Consider the following 14,845-nt stretch of genomic DNA (forward strand, 5'->3'; position numbering starts at 1 on the left):
AGAGGATCTATATTTATGCCTACTCCCAAGAAAGGTGATCCTACTGAGTTCAGAAATTTAGCTGAAGATCATTTAAAAGTGGCTGCAGCAGTGTATTGACAGGGAACTGCCAGAAATTCAAGCTGGAATCAGAACAAGGGATATCACTGCCATCAGATGAATCCTGACTGAAAACAGAGAACACCAGAAAGATGTTTACCTGAGTTTCATTGACTATGCAAAGGCATTTGACAGTGTGGATCATAACAAATTACAGATAACATTGCAAAGAGTGGGAATTCCAGAACACTTAATTGTGCTCATGAAGAACCTGTACATAGATCAAGAGGCAGTCATTCGAACAGAACAAGGGGATACTGTGTCGGTTAAAATCAGGAAAGGTGTGCTTTGGAGTTGTATCCTTTCGCCATGCCCATTCAAACTGTATGCTGAGCAAACAATCCGAGAAGCTGGACTATATGAAGAAAAACAGGGCATCAGGATTGGAGCAAGACTTATTAACAACCTGAGTTATGCAGATGACACAACCTTGTTTGCTGAAAGTGAAGAGGACTTGAAGCACTTACTGATGAAGATCAAAGACCACAGCCTGCAGTATGGATTACACCTCAACATACAGAAAACAAAAATCCTTACAACTGGACCAAAAGGCAACCCATGATAAATGTGGGAAAGACTGAAATTGTCAAGGATTTCATTTTGCTTGAATTCACAATCAACACCTGTGGAAGCAAAAAAAAAAAAAAAAAAAAAAAACCCAAACCCAGTGCCCTTAAGTTGATTCTGACTCATAGCGACCCTATAGGACAGAGTAGAACTGCCCCACAGTTTCCAAGGAGCGCCTGGCAGATTTGTACTGCCGACCCTTTGGTTGGCAGCCAGTAGCGCTTAACCACTACACCACCAGGGTTTCCTTGGAAACAGCAGTCAAGAAATCAAAAGACACATTGCCTTGGGCAAATCTGCTGCCAAAGTCCTACTTAAAGTGTTGTAAAGCAAAGATGTCACCTTGAAGACTAAGGTGCACCTGACCCAAGCCATGGTGTTTTGAATTGCCTCCTGTATGTAAAATCTGGACAATTAATAAAGAAGACAAAGGAAGAATAGATACCTTTGAGTTGTGGTGTCAGAGAAGAATATTGGATATACCAGGGACTGCCAAAAGAACCAATGAATCTCTCTTGGAAGAAGTAGAACAAGAATGTTCTTTAGAAGGAAGGATGGTGAGACTACATCTCACATACTTTGAACCTGTTGTCAAGAGGGATCATGCTTGGTAAGGTAGAGAGTCAGCAAAAAAGAGGAAGACCCTCAACTAGATGGGTTGACACAGTGGCTGCAACATTGGGCTCAAGCATAACGATTGCGAGGATGGCGCGGGGGAGAGCACTGTTTCGTTCTGTTGTACATAGGGTTGCTATGAGTCGGAGTCGACTTGATGGCACCTAACAGCACCTCTTTATTAAAGAAAAATCGGAAGTTAAAGAACCTGCCAAGGTCATACTGGTTTAAGAGCCAGAGGTATTATTTGGACCATGTGATACTGTAATCCGTGTTCATCACAGAGTGTTATATATGGTCTAATGATTGGATGATTCCTTCTCCTGATCTCATTTATTCTTTATATTTGTATAATGTCTTATTATTTATAAGGTGCCGTCATATTAATTGTATTATTTTATCCTAACAACAGCCCTGTGAAGTACGTAAAGCTGGTATTCCGACCCCATAATACACATCAAGAAATAGGCTTAGAAAAGTTAGTAACTTGCCCAAGGTCAGTCAGGGCTGAGTCCAAAACAAATGCTTTATCTTTTACATTTTCTCTTCTCTAGACACAGGAAGCAGCAGGGTTTATTTTCTCGGCAGCTGAGCATGATAGATTCTAGCCTGGGCAACTGTATGGGTACTTGCCACAAGGCTTCCGTGGCTCATAATGAACTGAAACAAAGCAGTTATCTACAGATTATAATGCCACTATGGTCCCATGACAAATGACAAGGAGGTTGCAGTAATGAGATTTTATTACTGTGAGTAGTAAGACCACATCTGAGGTCTAGCACAGCCACATTTACCACTGCAGGGAAACATAAAATGAAGCATCTGGGGAAGGGTCTCCGCTGTATTGGCAGCATGCTAGCAGGATTGAGAAGATCTCTTTGGAACAGTAATTACAATGCCAAATGTGTGGCGCCTAAGATAAGGACCAAATATTTATTCTGGCAGAGATTAAATCTTTTCTTTTCCTGAATCTGTTATGGATCTTGCAGAAAATCTGCCCAAGAATATATCTCACTGATCAGCTAACTCACTGAACTAGAACTCTATTTTGCCACTGGTGTAGCTGAAAAGCTGCAGACGGCTGGTGTAAAGTCTCCTCTGTCCCCCAAAACTGTTCTGCCTTCATGATTAATTAGTGGCTCAGAAATGAATTGAATCACCAGCAGTCTTTTCCATGCCTCCAGGATTTATATGGTGGTTTCTCACTGAAGAACCAAGGGGCAGTAAACAGCCAACAGCTGTGGGTGGGCAGAGGGCGGTCATGGTTTCTTAACTCTTCATTCCTTTCATTCTGCTAAACAGTTAAGGACTCAGGTTGTCATAGCCTTGCTTATTTAGACATGACAGTGATCATACACAAGTACACATACATATATAATCTTTTGAAATGAATGCCAACTCTTATCAGTAAGAGTCATGCCATTTCTAAATTCTCTTAGAATCAAGGAGAAAGAATAAAATGAATCAGAATAATGTTAATTGTGGGCATGAAAGATACAAAAGCAACCTGTTATCAGGTTCATTTATTTATGCATCCTATTTTAATGCTAGGTATTTTGTTTACTGCTAGAGATTTAGAGATGAAACACACACAAACAAAAAAACGAGAATAGAGAGGTCACAAGAAACAGATTTAAGAAAACATGAGTTTGTTTAGTCACCATTTAGGAAGGCACCAGACTCACTATACCAGAGAATAGACCGTGGAAACGGCGGACATAATTTTACATTTCACACTATCAGGGCACACAGGAAACTTTGTCTGCCTCGTCTCTTAGCATTCAACTCCCTTCTAAGATCAAGACACAGAGTGTGGTTCTATTCTTTTAGTGAGCACAATATGCACTCACATAATAAAGGATAATTGTCAAGTTGAGGAAGGCTTGCCTTATGGGAAAATAAGTGTGAAAACCAGTGCCTAAAATCCCACCAGAAATCTTAATTTGTTGATGTTAATCATAGATAGATATATAGATAGGCAGATAGAGAGATAGCTGCCATCCAGTAGCCTTCAATTATGGTGATCTTAAATACAACAGAACAAACTCAGTCCTGCATCATCCTCAGGATCACTGGCATGTTCGTGTCCATCATTGCAGTTATTGTGCCAGTCCAGCTCATTCAAGGTCTCCCTTGCCCTTGCTGTCCCTTTACTTCACCAAACATGATGTCTTCCAACAGTGATCGATCCCTCCTGATAAAGCATCCAAGGCAAACAGGTTGAGCAGTGTTCTATTATGACCTGTAAAGATGTCATTGGCTACTTTGTGGAAGTACTACATTGGCAGGCCTTTCTTTCTAGTCTGTCTTAATCTGAAAGCTCTGCTGAAACCTGTCCACCATGGGTGACTCTGCTGGTACTTGAAATACTGGTGGCTTAGCTTTCAGCATCACAACAACCCACAAGCTACCACAGTATGACAAACTGACAGATGGGTGGTAGGACTTTAAATCATGGTAGGTGCTTAAGAAATGTCTGTATATTGAATTAAAAAAAGAATGAATGAATTAAAAAATGACTAAATCTGAGATTCAGAAAACTCTTTACTAGATTCTGTACTTCTTCTTTCTCTTCCTCCTCATTGTTCTTGTCTTCTCCTCCTTCTTGAATACGGACATGGATAATAAGAGAGGCTATGTGAACAAATACTGTGACTCAGTCTTATAGAATATCAGAATTACAAATAAGTTTTATTACACTTGAATTCCCACCCTATTGTTTAGTCAATAAGTTGGAAAATTAGAGAGATTCAGGACTATGACCATTCCTCCCAATACCCTGTAATGTGGTGATGCCTTTCTAAGAAGTCGAGAGAGGCTGATTATATCTGATCAGTAATATTAATTTCATTTTACGTCTCACTGTGAATATTAATGGTAACAAATTATGAGGGAAGGAGAGCAATAAGAGTTTTAATAGGATTATTATTTGTGCTTCAGTGCTTCCTGGTGATTCCCAGGAGGTGGATGCTGTCACTACCTTCGCCTTCACCACCACCGTCACCATCATCATAATCATCTTCACTGACATAGTTACTCTTCTGGAATTAATTGTTTCCCCTTCCCACAAATCTTTGGAAGCCACAGAGGTTCTCTTCTGCTGGGTGACACAAAGCTACAGGAGTGAATATTGCATCCCTCTTTGGATTAGTCTTAAGATCAAGTATGAGAAAAGCTAACAGACCTCTGACTCTGGAAACCCCAGCTTGATCTCAGTGACTTCCTCTCAAAATGCCTCTTCTGTGTGGTTTGTACCTGCAGAAAGCATCAGCAGGAGTTGGTGTAGAGTGCTAATTACTCTGCCATTAGCTCCTAATCATTCTATAACCCTAAGTTCCTACCTATAACTCTCCTTGGCCTTGACTGATCCAAAATGTATACGCATGTGCACATTTCCTCTTTCATCATAAATCTTACTGGTGAAGAAATCTAGGGTCCCACGTCTTATGAGCCTCTACTAGAAAAGTCATAATTCTCCTCATAGAAAATAACTTTGCAGTGTCACTGTCCAGTACTTAGATAGTTCTGTGGTCCCAGCCTTAATGTCTGTTGAGGGCAATCGAATGATGTAACCTGTGTAATACAGCCTGTGAGAGCAATCTGGGTGGTTTTGTACCATTGGTTTTCATGTTCAGGATAACAGCCTTTGGAGAAATGTCGGTCACTCTTATTAACTTCACTCCGACAGCTCCCTCTGGGCACTTAGAGGTTTGTTTCTAGTTGAAGGATCAGCTTTAAAGGGAGAAAACCTTGTTGTTGGTAATAACCATGCTTTTTGTGTTTCTTTATTACAGGAACAGGGGAAAATTGGAGTCGTCTTCAATATTGGCACAGTTGACATTTCCATCAAAGAGGAGAGAACCCCAGTAAATGATGGTAAATACCACGTGGTGCGCTTTACCAGGAATGGTGGCAATGCTACACTTCAGGTGGACAACTGGCCAGTGAATGAACATTATCCCACAGGTACAAATTTTACTCTCAGTGACCATACTCTCGTTCACTCTTCCACTCACTTTTAAATGGAAATTTTTCTCATGACTGTCACCAAATCATAAAACTTTACTATTAAGCACACATTCATGGTTTTTTACCTGAGAATTTATTTCTTTAGAAGACAATCCACTGTAGGAAACTTCTGGAGACTTACTAACTATGCACGGACACTTTTTATTAACCTGACTTATGTTGCCTGACTGGCTCATACCAAAGGCAGGGATTGTGGGCTTTCCAGGGCACTGCAAAATGATGAGCAGTGGAGGGAAGGGACACTTTATCGTGAGCTATCATGAATAATCACAAGGAAATCAATTTGGGATCTGGACTTCGTGGTACCATTTAGCAGGGTGTGGATGAAGGCACAGTTGGCCAGAGATGGCAGAGAGACTGTGAAAGGAGGTCCACTAAACCAGAGTCGATGAACATCAAGTCACGGTAACGAGAGAAATACGAACGGCAGAATTTCACTCACTTTGTTGACTTTTTGCGTGTTTTTCTCTCACTTTTTTTTATGTTAAGCCTGCGTTGATGTTCAGAAATGGGTCCTACTAGGCGTTTTAATAGCAAGCATTCTGGCATGGAAGGGAGAGGGGTTAATCATCTGTTGAAGTTTTACAGTCAAGGAATATTCGCCAGCAAACTCCCAGAGCCAGATGGCCGCATCAAGGGCAATGAAAGGAAAGGTTGCCTTCTTTAAAAGAGATCATTTAAATAATCCCTTAGCTTTCCCTCTTATCTCCCAGGAAAAGAGTTCTGGACCCTGATAATAAGAGTGCCAGGGACGGAGGAGGAAACATTTTAGGAAAGATCTTTTCTCCACAGTTGCATTGCCACCCAATGGATGCAAAAAATGGAACTTTTTGTTAATCCAAGCAGGATGCTGCTTCTAATTCCCTGTCCCCTCCACTCCGAACTTCCCCCAATTTCCCCACATTTTTCCTCCCAGTTCCTTTATAGTGAGATAGGTACAGTGATGGGGAAGCCAGAAGCCTACTTTCCAGAAACTTAGAATCATTAAGCTATTATACTTGAGAGAAATGCACCAAGTAAATTACCTACTTATGGCCCAAGATTCTTGAAAGACTTGAAGGCTCTGATTATGTTTCCCCGCCTAACTCAGCATTAATATTCTTTAAAAACCAGGCAAAATTGCCTGTGATGCTGGGTTTTTCCCTAACAGCTAGAGTCTCCCTACCCCTGGTTTAAGAATTGGAAGGTATCCACAAACAGCATACAGGGCCCCCAAGGTATTGACACAAAAGTTCCACCAATTCATTCCTCTACCATCTCAGTTTCCAGATAGCTCAGCCATTGCTGTGGGTCTTTTGTCAGATCCTTAGCACTTCTTAGATTAAGGCATACAAATGTCCTTATGGAGCTACATTTGAGCCTTTGAAGAGAGCCAGAGATGTCAACCACTACTATGAATTCTTTTTCTCATCCAAATTCACTAGACGCTAATAGACTTAATTTTTAAATTCTTCTTGTGTAAATCCTGGAGGGGAGTGGGGATCAAAATAGCCCAATATATTAGACGCTGTTTATTTGCTCATAGGATAAATCAATCTCTCTCCATGAATATTTTCACTGGCCCCGCTAGTGCTGCCATAGGGTCTGTTGTGTTTCTATTAGGGATTTCAAAGATCCTGCCCTGAGCCCATTTAGAATCCATGAGTTTGCTGCCAGCAATGAGACACTTCTTTGTGGGTCACTTTAAAGCCACAGATATATAAGAAAACCAACGACCCTTGCCGTGTGTGTCTCTCTTTTCCATATTATGGATTGTTTCCTATGTGTTTTCAAAACAGACTAAGCCTTTCTTTAATAGCGTTGCTGCCCCCTGAAAACTATTATAATCACTGGTAACTGTTATTTAGTAATAATATGTGTTATTGTTACAAGACATGGCAAGTTATGGCACTTACAAGTGCAGGCTTTGGAGTCAACTGACTTGGGTTTCATTAGCTGGATTAAGACCTTGAAATGCCCTAAGCACTGAAATATTTGATGTCTTTCCTAAATATATTCAAAATGTAACAATTACAGCAAACCATAAGATAGGTGTAAGAATTTCTAATAGTTCTGATTTTTCTCCTCCGATGAGAATTTTAAAGCTTTAAAAATATATCAAAATCTTACCCTCAAATTCTCTCTGCTTTGCTGGCTCTCTAAATAAATGCCTATTCTTTCTATTCGGTGATCCAGTTTCAAACTTCAGGCAAGTTATTTCACTTCTCTGAGCCTCTGTTTCCACCTTTGTAAAGCAGGGTAACGTTAAGACTTCCTTTACAGGGGTAATGTGAAGATGAAGTGAACAGGATGCATGTAAAATGCCCAGCATAGTGCCAGGCCAACCAAGTCAATACTCAACACACACTAGCTGTGATGATGGCCGACCATTAGGATAACATTCTTAATTGTGACATATTTGCTTTTACAGATGACTTTATTTTGAGTCCTGTAAGTAACCTGTACGTTGGGTAAAGTGGATAGTTTTATTCTCCTTTTCAAAGTGAAAAAAAAAAAAAGAAAGACCAAGAGAGATCTTCTGTCCTTTCTAAGGTCATGCAATACATGAAAGATGGAACCAGGTCCAGAGTCTCCTATTCCCAGCTGAGTGCTGTTTCCACTAATCCTCCCCAAGCAAATTGGAGGATGTTTTGAAAGATGCATAGATAGAAATGAGCATCTTCCTTTTTGTGTCATCTTAGATTAATTCCTTCCTTTAAAGAAGTGTCATATTTCAAAGGTGAATCCCAGTTACCACCCAAAATTGGTTATTGTGAGATGTGAAGTCAAAAATCCTCTTTTAAAAAAAGAAAAGTTCATTATTACAGATGAGTCCAGGCTATCCTCCTCACCCCAGTGGTGATATGCTTACGTGGAGCAATTGAAAGAATTTTAAGTATTTAAAGAAGGCAGTACCTTTCTTTGTTGGAAAGTGGTACAATATACTAGATGAACTTTGACATTCGAGTTCTGCATTCCACTTTGCCAAGACTTCCCAGAACTCAACTTTTGTGTCCTTGGATACTTTATTTTCCCTCCCACCTGCTTCCCTGTGCTATTGAAATGATCCATTTAACTAAACTTAGAGCATCATTAGAGCAATTTGGTAATGTTTATTTTAAACCGTAATATCAAAATAGTCCCTGTATCTGGGTGTCAAAGAACAAAGTGACCTGGCCGGGCAATCTTGACAGTTTCTGCAAAAGTAATGTATTCTCCTTTTTCCAAGCTATTCTGTTTTATTGATAATGCTAAGTATAGAAGCAATCTAGAGACATTGTGTCATGTTATTTGTCTACCGCTAATGTTTGAATGGTAAAAAAGTGTAGATTAGCTTCTGCGGAGCATTCATCTTAAATTATCTCATTCTGAGGACATGCTCTCAGGGAATTGGTTCTGCTCACCAAGACACTGTGCACTAAGACAAATGGGTCAACTCCAGAATATTCTCATGGTCATTTATAGGTTTTCCCGTGGCTCTACTGAAACAACCCACCATAAAATATTTAGAAACCAGCTGGGCACTGGATATGTAGCATAGGCTCTTTGTGAATCAGGAAGGATCCAAAATGAAAATAGTTCCATAGCAATCGGAATCTTATACCATTCAATTCTGCGAGACAGAACTCAAAAGCAACTTCTTTCTTTGAGCCTGAAAATAGAAAAGCTAAGGAAGAGGAGAGGGAAATAAGAGTCAGCCCAGAGCTATCATCCAGGCACTGACAGATGTTCTTTATAAAGCCTCTGCTTGCTGTCTCAACACAATGCAGTGGTGGGGACAAGGGAGGGAAGGTGAAAGGTGAGTTGAACGTGAGGCATTTAATTTAGCCCATAGCCTCAGTCCCCTGGGAGGCTGAGTCGACTGGGATTGTTAGAGATCTGTTTCTGTTGTGAGTGAGTGACTGGTTGTATCACCAGGGCTGTTAGAGCCTTGAACATGGCACAGGAAGGGGCTTTTCAGGTCATAGCCAGGCCTTCCTGGGAAATGAAGACTGAGAAGGAGTTCTCATGTGTTGGACTCCCCATCTTCCCACCCAGGACGGAGCTGAGGAGAGCAGCATCTTATTTTATTTTTTTATACTGAATACCAAGTCAGTTGATGTTCTCTTGATTGGAAATCTCTTCCTCACAGTCAATAAAATGGCCGCTGATAATGACTGATGCTTAAATCATGTTTGAGTACCCAACTCACATCGCAAGAAGAATGTAGAAGTGGCTACCCTTCAAGTACACAAAATTAGAAAACTATTATTCTGTATTTCAGTGTGTCAAATTCTCCAGTGACTCACCTTTATAGAATGTTTATAAAATGTAAAAACAGTGCTTTAGTGCTTGTTGATGCTCAAAGTGCCTCTATAGACATTATTACATTTGAGTCTCACTCCACGTATCAGGAGACTGGGTTTAGTATTATTATTACTACCATTCTCATTTTAAAGTTACATTATTGAGTCCCTGAGAGGCTCTATAACTTAGCTAGTGTCACACAGCTTAAGTGGCAGAGCAAGATTCCTGTCTTGAATCTCAGATTGCACTTCTGCAAACTTTCTACCTGTTTTCCTATTTCCCAGGTCATTATTTTTACTGAAACCAGCAATAATTTTATTTTTTTCTGTAAAAATGTTCACAGATAGAAGATCCTGACTGGACTTGTTCAGTTAGCAGTGTTTCTCAACCTTGGTGCTATTGACATTTTGGGCTGGATAAGTTTTTGTTGTGTTTGTTGCATGGAACGGGGTCGTGTGTACTGTGGAGTGTTTAGCATCATCTCTGTCCTCTACCCACTAGATGCCAGTAACCTGTCTCTACATGTTGCCAAATGTCCTCCTGGGGGTAGGGGGCAAATTAGCCACCTGTGGAGAAACACTGAGTTAAAGACAGTCTCCGACATATTCAAATTATCCTAGTCCTTTCATAGTTTAGACAGTATACGTGGGGCTAAGAGATGGTTTTGTTGTTGTCCACATCTCAGCCTATATTATTGAGACTTGGAAGAGTTAAAAACCCATCTATGTACTTGACATGAAGCTGAAGTTTCTCAGGTTTTGGGTTTTCATTAATTCCTAGCCAGAAGGTTTTCTTTTCTTTCTGTCTTTGCCTGCAAACATTTGAGGTCTTGCCAGATTTGAAGCACACGTTAAGACAAGCCCCATCTACCTGCTCATTCGTCTGTTCAGGACCAGTGTAGCTTTCAGTTCTATGCGGGCGGTGGGGCGGTGGTGAAGAGAGGGAAGTCCTGCAAAGGGAATAAGGAGTATAAATACAATCAGGAGGGAAAAGCCATGTTCGAATATGTTTTTGAGACCGCAGAAAGGCAATGACCACTAGAGTGGGGCTCACTTAATGAACTGTGTTTGAACATTTCTAGGTTCATTTTAAAACCATCTTATAAATAAACTCCTCAAACATTCGGGTCACAAAATGTATCAATTCATCAATCAAACAAGTGCATCCTGAAATCCTTGCACGACTAAATAGTTGCTTTCCAATTTGTCAGGAATAAATTATGATCCACAAATAGGTGACTTTCTATTTCCAAGAGACTTTCATCTTCCAGGGATTAGTTTTTGGCGAAAATTTATTTAAAAACATTTTCCAATAAACATTTTTGTGTAAAGCAATGGTCATCAACCTGACTGCACTCAAGAACCCCCTGGGAACTTTCGATAAACTAAATCTACTGCCGGTGCTCAGGCTCCAGTCCCAGGTGGTCTCGTTTAATGGGTCTGGGTGTGGTCCTTGCACCAGCAGCATCAGTGTTACCTGGGCACTTGTTAAAAATGCAGAGTCTCGGGCCCTACCCCCAACCAAAAAAACAAACAAACCTGTTGCTGCGGAGTCAACTCATAGCGACCCTAAAGGATAGAGTAGAACTGCCCCATAGAGTTTTTGAGGAGTGTCTGGTGGATTTGAACTGCAGATCTTTTGGTTAGCAGCCATAGCACTTAACCGCTACACCACCAGGGTTTCCAGGGCCTCACCCCAGGCCTGCTGAATCAGAAAATGCATTTTCACAAGATCACCAGGTGATTTGTGTGCAGGTGAAAGTTTGAGAAGCACTGTCCAAACATCAGTGCTTTTTGAAAGCTACCGAAGTGATTCTATCTGCAGGTAGGTTTGAGAAGCACTGATATTTAGAAAGCTAAAACTGTCTCCTTTTTTTCTTTCAGATTGTCTACTGGTACTGGTCAGTAAGGTTTACTCACTAGCTACTTGAGGCAATTGAGCTTAAAATGTGACTGGTGCGACTGGGGCACTGGATTTCTAGTTTTAGTGTGCAGTTATTATGCCCTGGGCACTGAAGGTTTTTAGTGTATTTTCTCATTCAATCCTCATGCCAACACTATGGTGCCATCAACTGTCTCTCAGCCAGACTCATCCAGATGGTGATGGCTGCCATTGATGAGTATTTATATATTCTCCACCCCCACCCCTTAAAATGCAGTAGCCTACTTAGCCTTGCAACAACCTGTGTGAGGTCATTGCTGGTCTTATTCCCATTTTACAGAGGAGGAACTGATCCAGAGAACTTAGATACCCTGTGGGTCCCACTCTAAGTAGGAGAACTCGTTTTCCAACCCGGCACTTCCTGACTTGAGTGCCCTTGTTTTTAATCACACTCCTTTAGATTCTCTTTGATGCTGTGGCTGGAACACTTGCGTATCCCAGAAATTCTGGTCCTAATCCAAGTCTCGACATTTTAGATTTTTTTTTCTCAAGTTAGGCTCCCAATTTCTGATAGAAATCTAGAAGTCAGCATTTTCCCGGACACTGGGGATGTTTGCCTTTGTCCACACTACTTTGTCGGCCATTTGGGGCTTTGGCAGCCTCTTTCCTTTTATGATCCTATGATCCTATTTTTCCTTCTAGCTCCATATTTAAGCAGAGGAAAGGAGCTTTATTAAATGAAACCCTGTTTTACTGTTTAATGGTCCCACTGGGGGATGGGAGAGTGACGAGGAGGTGCTTAGTAATTTTTTTTTCTTCTATATATTTTATCAGGCAAACCTCCTTTCTCCTCTGTGAATTCCCAGCCACAAGATAAATAGCCTGTATCTTACAAGTTAAATACAATTACTGCTATCAAACCTAGGGCCTTTCTCTCCGTCTAAATGTCTCTCGGAAGCTGATAAGCATTTCAAGGCAAACTGTGAGCTTCTGGCTAATCCTAAAATTAAACACAACCACCCGGAAGACAGAAAAAATGAAAAAAACAGACAGCTCTATATAATATATTGAATAGAGGGAGTGGGAACACATGTCCACATGGATACTCATCCCTGAGACATTAAGCTTACATATGACTCAAGGTTATTTGTAAAGGAATTAAATAACACACCCTGGAAATTGTTATAATTATGAAGACTTACATCAGATAATATGGTAGCAGTTATAATAACCAAAGATATTATTTACCCAGGATTTATGACCACAGCCATGTTTTCGGTCTAGGGAATTACTGGGGAAAAGAACAGTTTTGCTAGAAGCTTCTGTAGGACTTTATAAGTTCACCCTAGTCTTTGGTCCTGGTTTATACTTTCGTCATCTTTAGTAGGCTACCTTGAGATTTAAAGGGGAAGGGGAACTTTTACAAATTAAAAGGCATGTGTTAATTCTTTATGTAGCTGTAAGTTAAATATCGTAAACATTATAGTTGAGGGACTCAGGGAAATAAGTAATCAGAAATTTCAGGGTCACTTCCAGGTACTACTTAACTAGGAATTTAAGGGAAAGGATGATCTCTTAATTTCCATGAATAATAGGTGCACTCATATTAAACTGAATTCTTAGAATAATGCTTTCAAGATTAGAAATACAGTGCTGGCCCATTTTATGTGATTTTTAAATTATGCTTGTTTAACGTAGTGTGACATACAAATATAAATAACATCATGCTCTATTCAAGGCATCTGAAATAACACAAATTCTTCTCAATTAAAAAAAAACATCAAAAATTGGATAATTTCAAAGCTGTGGACTAATTATCGAAGAATTTGTGTTACTATGGAAACCCTGGTAGTGTAGTGATTAAGTGCTATGGCTGCTAACCAAAAGGTTGGCAGTTTGATTCCACCAGGTGCTCCTTGGAAACCCTGTGGGGCAGCTCTCCTCTGTCCTGTAGGGTCGCTATGGTCCAAATTGACTCGACAGCAATGGGTTTATTTTTATATATATATATATACACACACGTATATTTTGTTATTGCCTCAGAGAAAGTCCAGTTGAAGTAGTAAATGAAAATTCTGCCCTGCAGAATTTGTCTTTAATTATGAAATTCTAGAATTATTGTCCCAACCATAAAATACAATCACCCATACTCTTTTCTCTCTGCCTTGCCTGGAATGAACGCCAAGTGTCCTAACACCAGAACAAGAGCATAGCTTTATCTGTAGGAAAAGTGTCAAAGTTTCAATCTCCTCAATTTAAGTTTTACGTAAGGTTGCAGCATTTCTCTAGCTATTAAAAGTCCAAAGAACAAAAACCATTGAGCTTCTTGGGGACACCAAAAAATAGGTGATACATAAATATCCAATAATAATAATATATAGTCACATATAGTATGTCATTTATAATTGTATAAAGCACAGAGGGTGATGAAAGGCGCTCTATGCCGTAAATCACTCAATCGATTGTGATCATACTGCAGCCCATCTCAAAGAGATAAAGACCTTCCATTCCTCCAAAACCCCTGTCAATACCCGCAGCAGGCTGACGGGGGGGCGGGGGGGGTGGTTCAGAGGAGGAGCAGGAGGGAATGAGTCCAGGACAAAGGGCACTCTTAATCTTCAATTCGTGACGTTAGCTTGGACTGGATTAGATTCCCAGTGATACCTATGGTTTGTAGCATGAGATGCATTTCTTTTTCAACAGTCCTTTTACAGCCTCTCAGTGAGTCCCTAATGCTCTTTCTTGCCCTGGATGGGAGAGTTAGACAAACGTCAATGGCAGATATAAGGAGCCTGGTGGCACAATGGCTAATGGTGGGGTAGCTGCTGATAGATTAGCTTTTGGAACCCACCCATTGGCTCTGTGGGAAAAAGACCTAGCGATCTGCTCCTGTAAAGATTAAAGCTTGGAAAACCCCATGTGATGGTTCTCCTCTGTTGCATGGGATTGCTATGAGTTAAAATCAACTCATGGCACCTAACAACAACAAATGGTAGATATACAGGATTGCATAAGAAGACTTTGAGACTAGGTGCATAGATAGAAAATTACAGTTCAATAGAACTCATATGCTGAAGGACCTGTCAAGATAAATGATGGAAATAAGTTGACGTCAGGCCAGGAAAAAAAAAAAAAGTGTATTGAATTTTCAATCAGCAGAAACATTGAAAAGTTTATTTACAAACTTCTGTAGCCTTCTTTGTAAAAAGATGTTGCTGTTCCCTCAACCCCATCCTCATCAATTGGGTGGCTTTGAGTGGAGAGACCTGCTTACTCATCCATTTATTCAGCATTCAACAAATATTTATTCAACATTTACTTTATATGTGAATCTATGCTATGCGATCAGTATACAGTGGGAAATAAAACACAGCCCTCCCCTCAAGGA

At 40.3% G+C, this 14,845-nt stretch overlaps 1 protein-coding gene across 1 annotated transcript in view; it reads left to right on the forward strand.

Moving 5' to 3' along the window:
* NRXN3 (neurexin 3) overlaps window positions 1–14,845 on the forward strand; it is a 1,867,393-nt gene that overhangs the window by 1,654,794 nt on the left and 197,754 nt on the right. The window contains 1 exon segment of the mRNA XM_049899475.1: window positions 5,076–5,247. Coding sequence (XP_049755432.1) covers window positions 5,076–5,247 — 172 coding nt within the window.

Source organism: Elephas maximus, chromosome 10 (assembly GCF_024166365.1).
Source record: "Elephas maximus indicus isolate mEleMax1 chromosome 10, mEleMax1 primary haplotype, whole genome shotgun sequence".
Taxonomy (NCBI): domain Eukaryota; kingdom Metazoa; phylum Chordata; class Mammalia; order Proboscidea; family Elephantidae; genus Elephas; species Elephas maximus.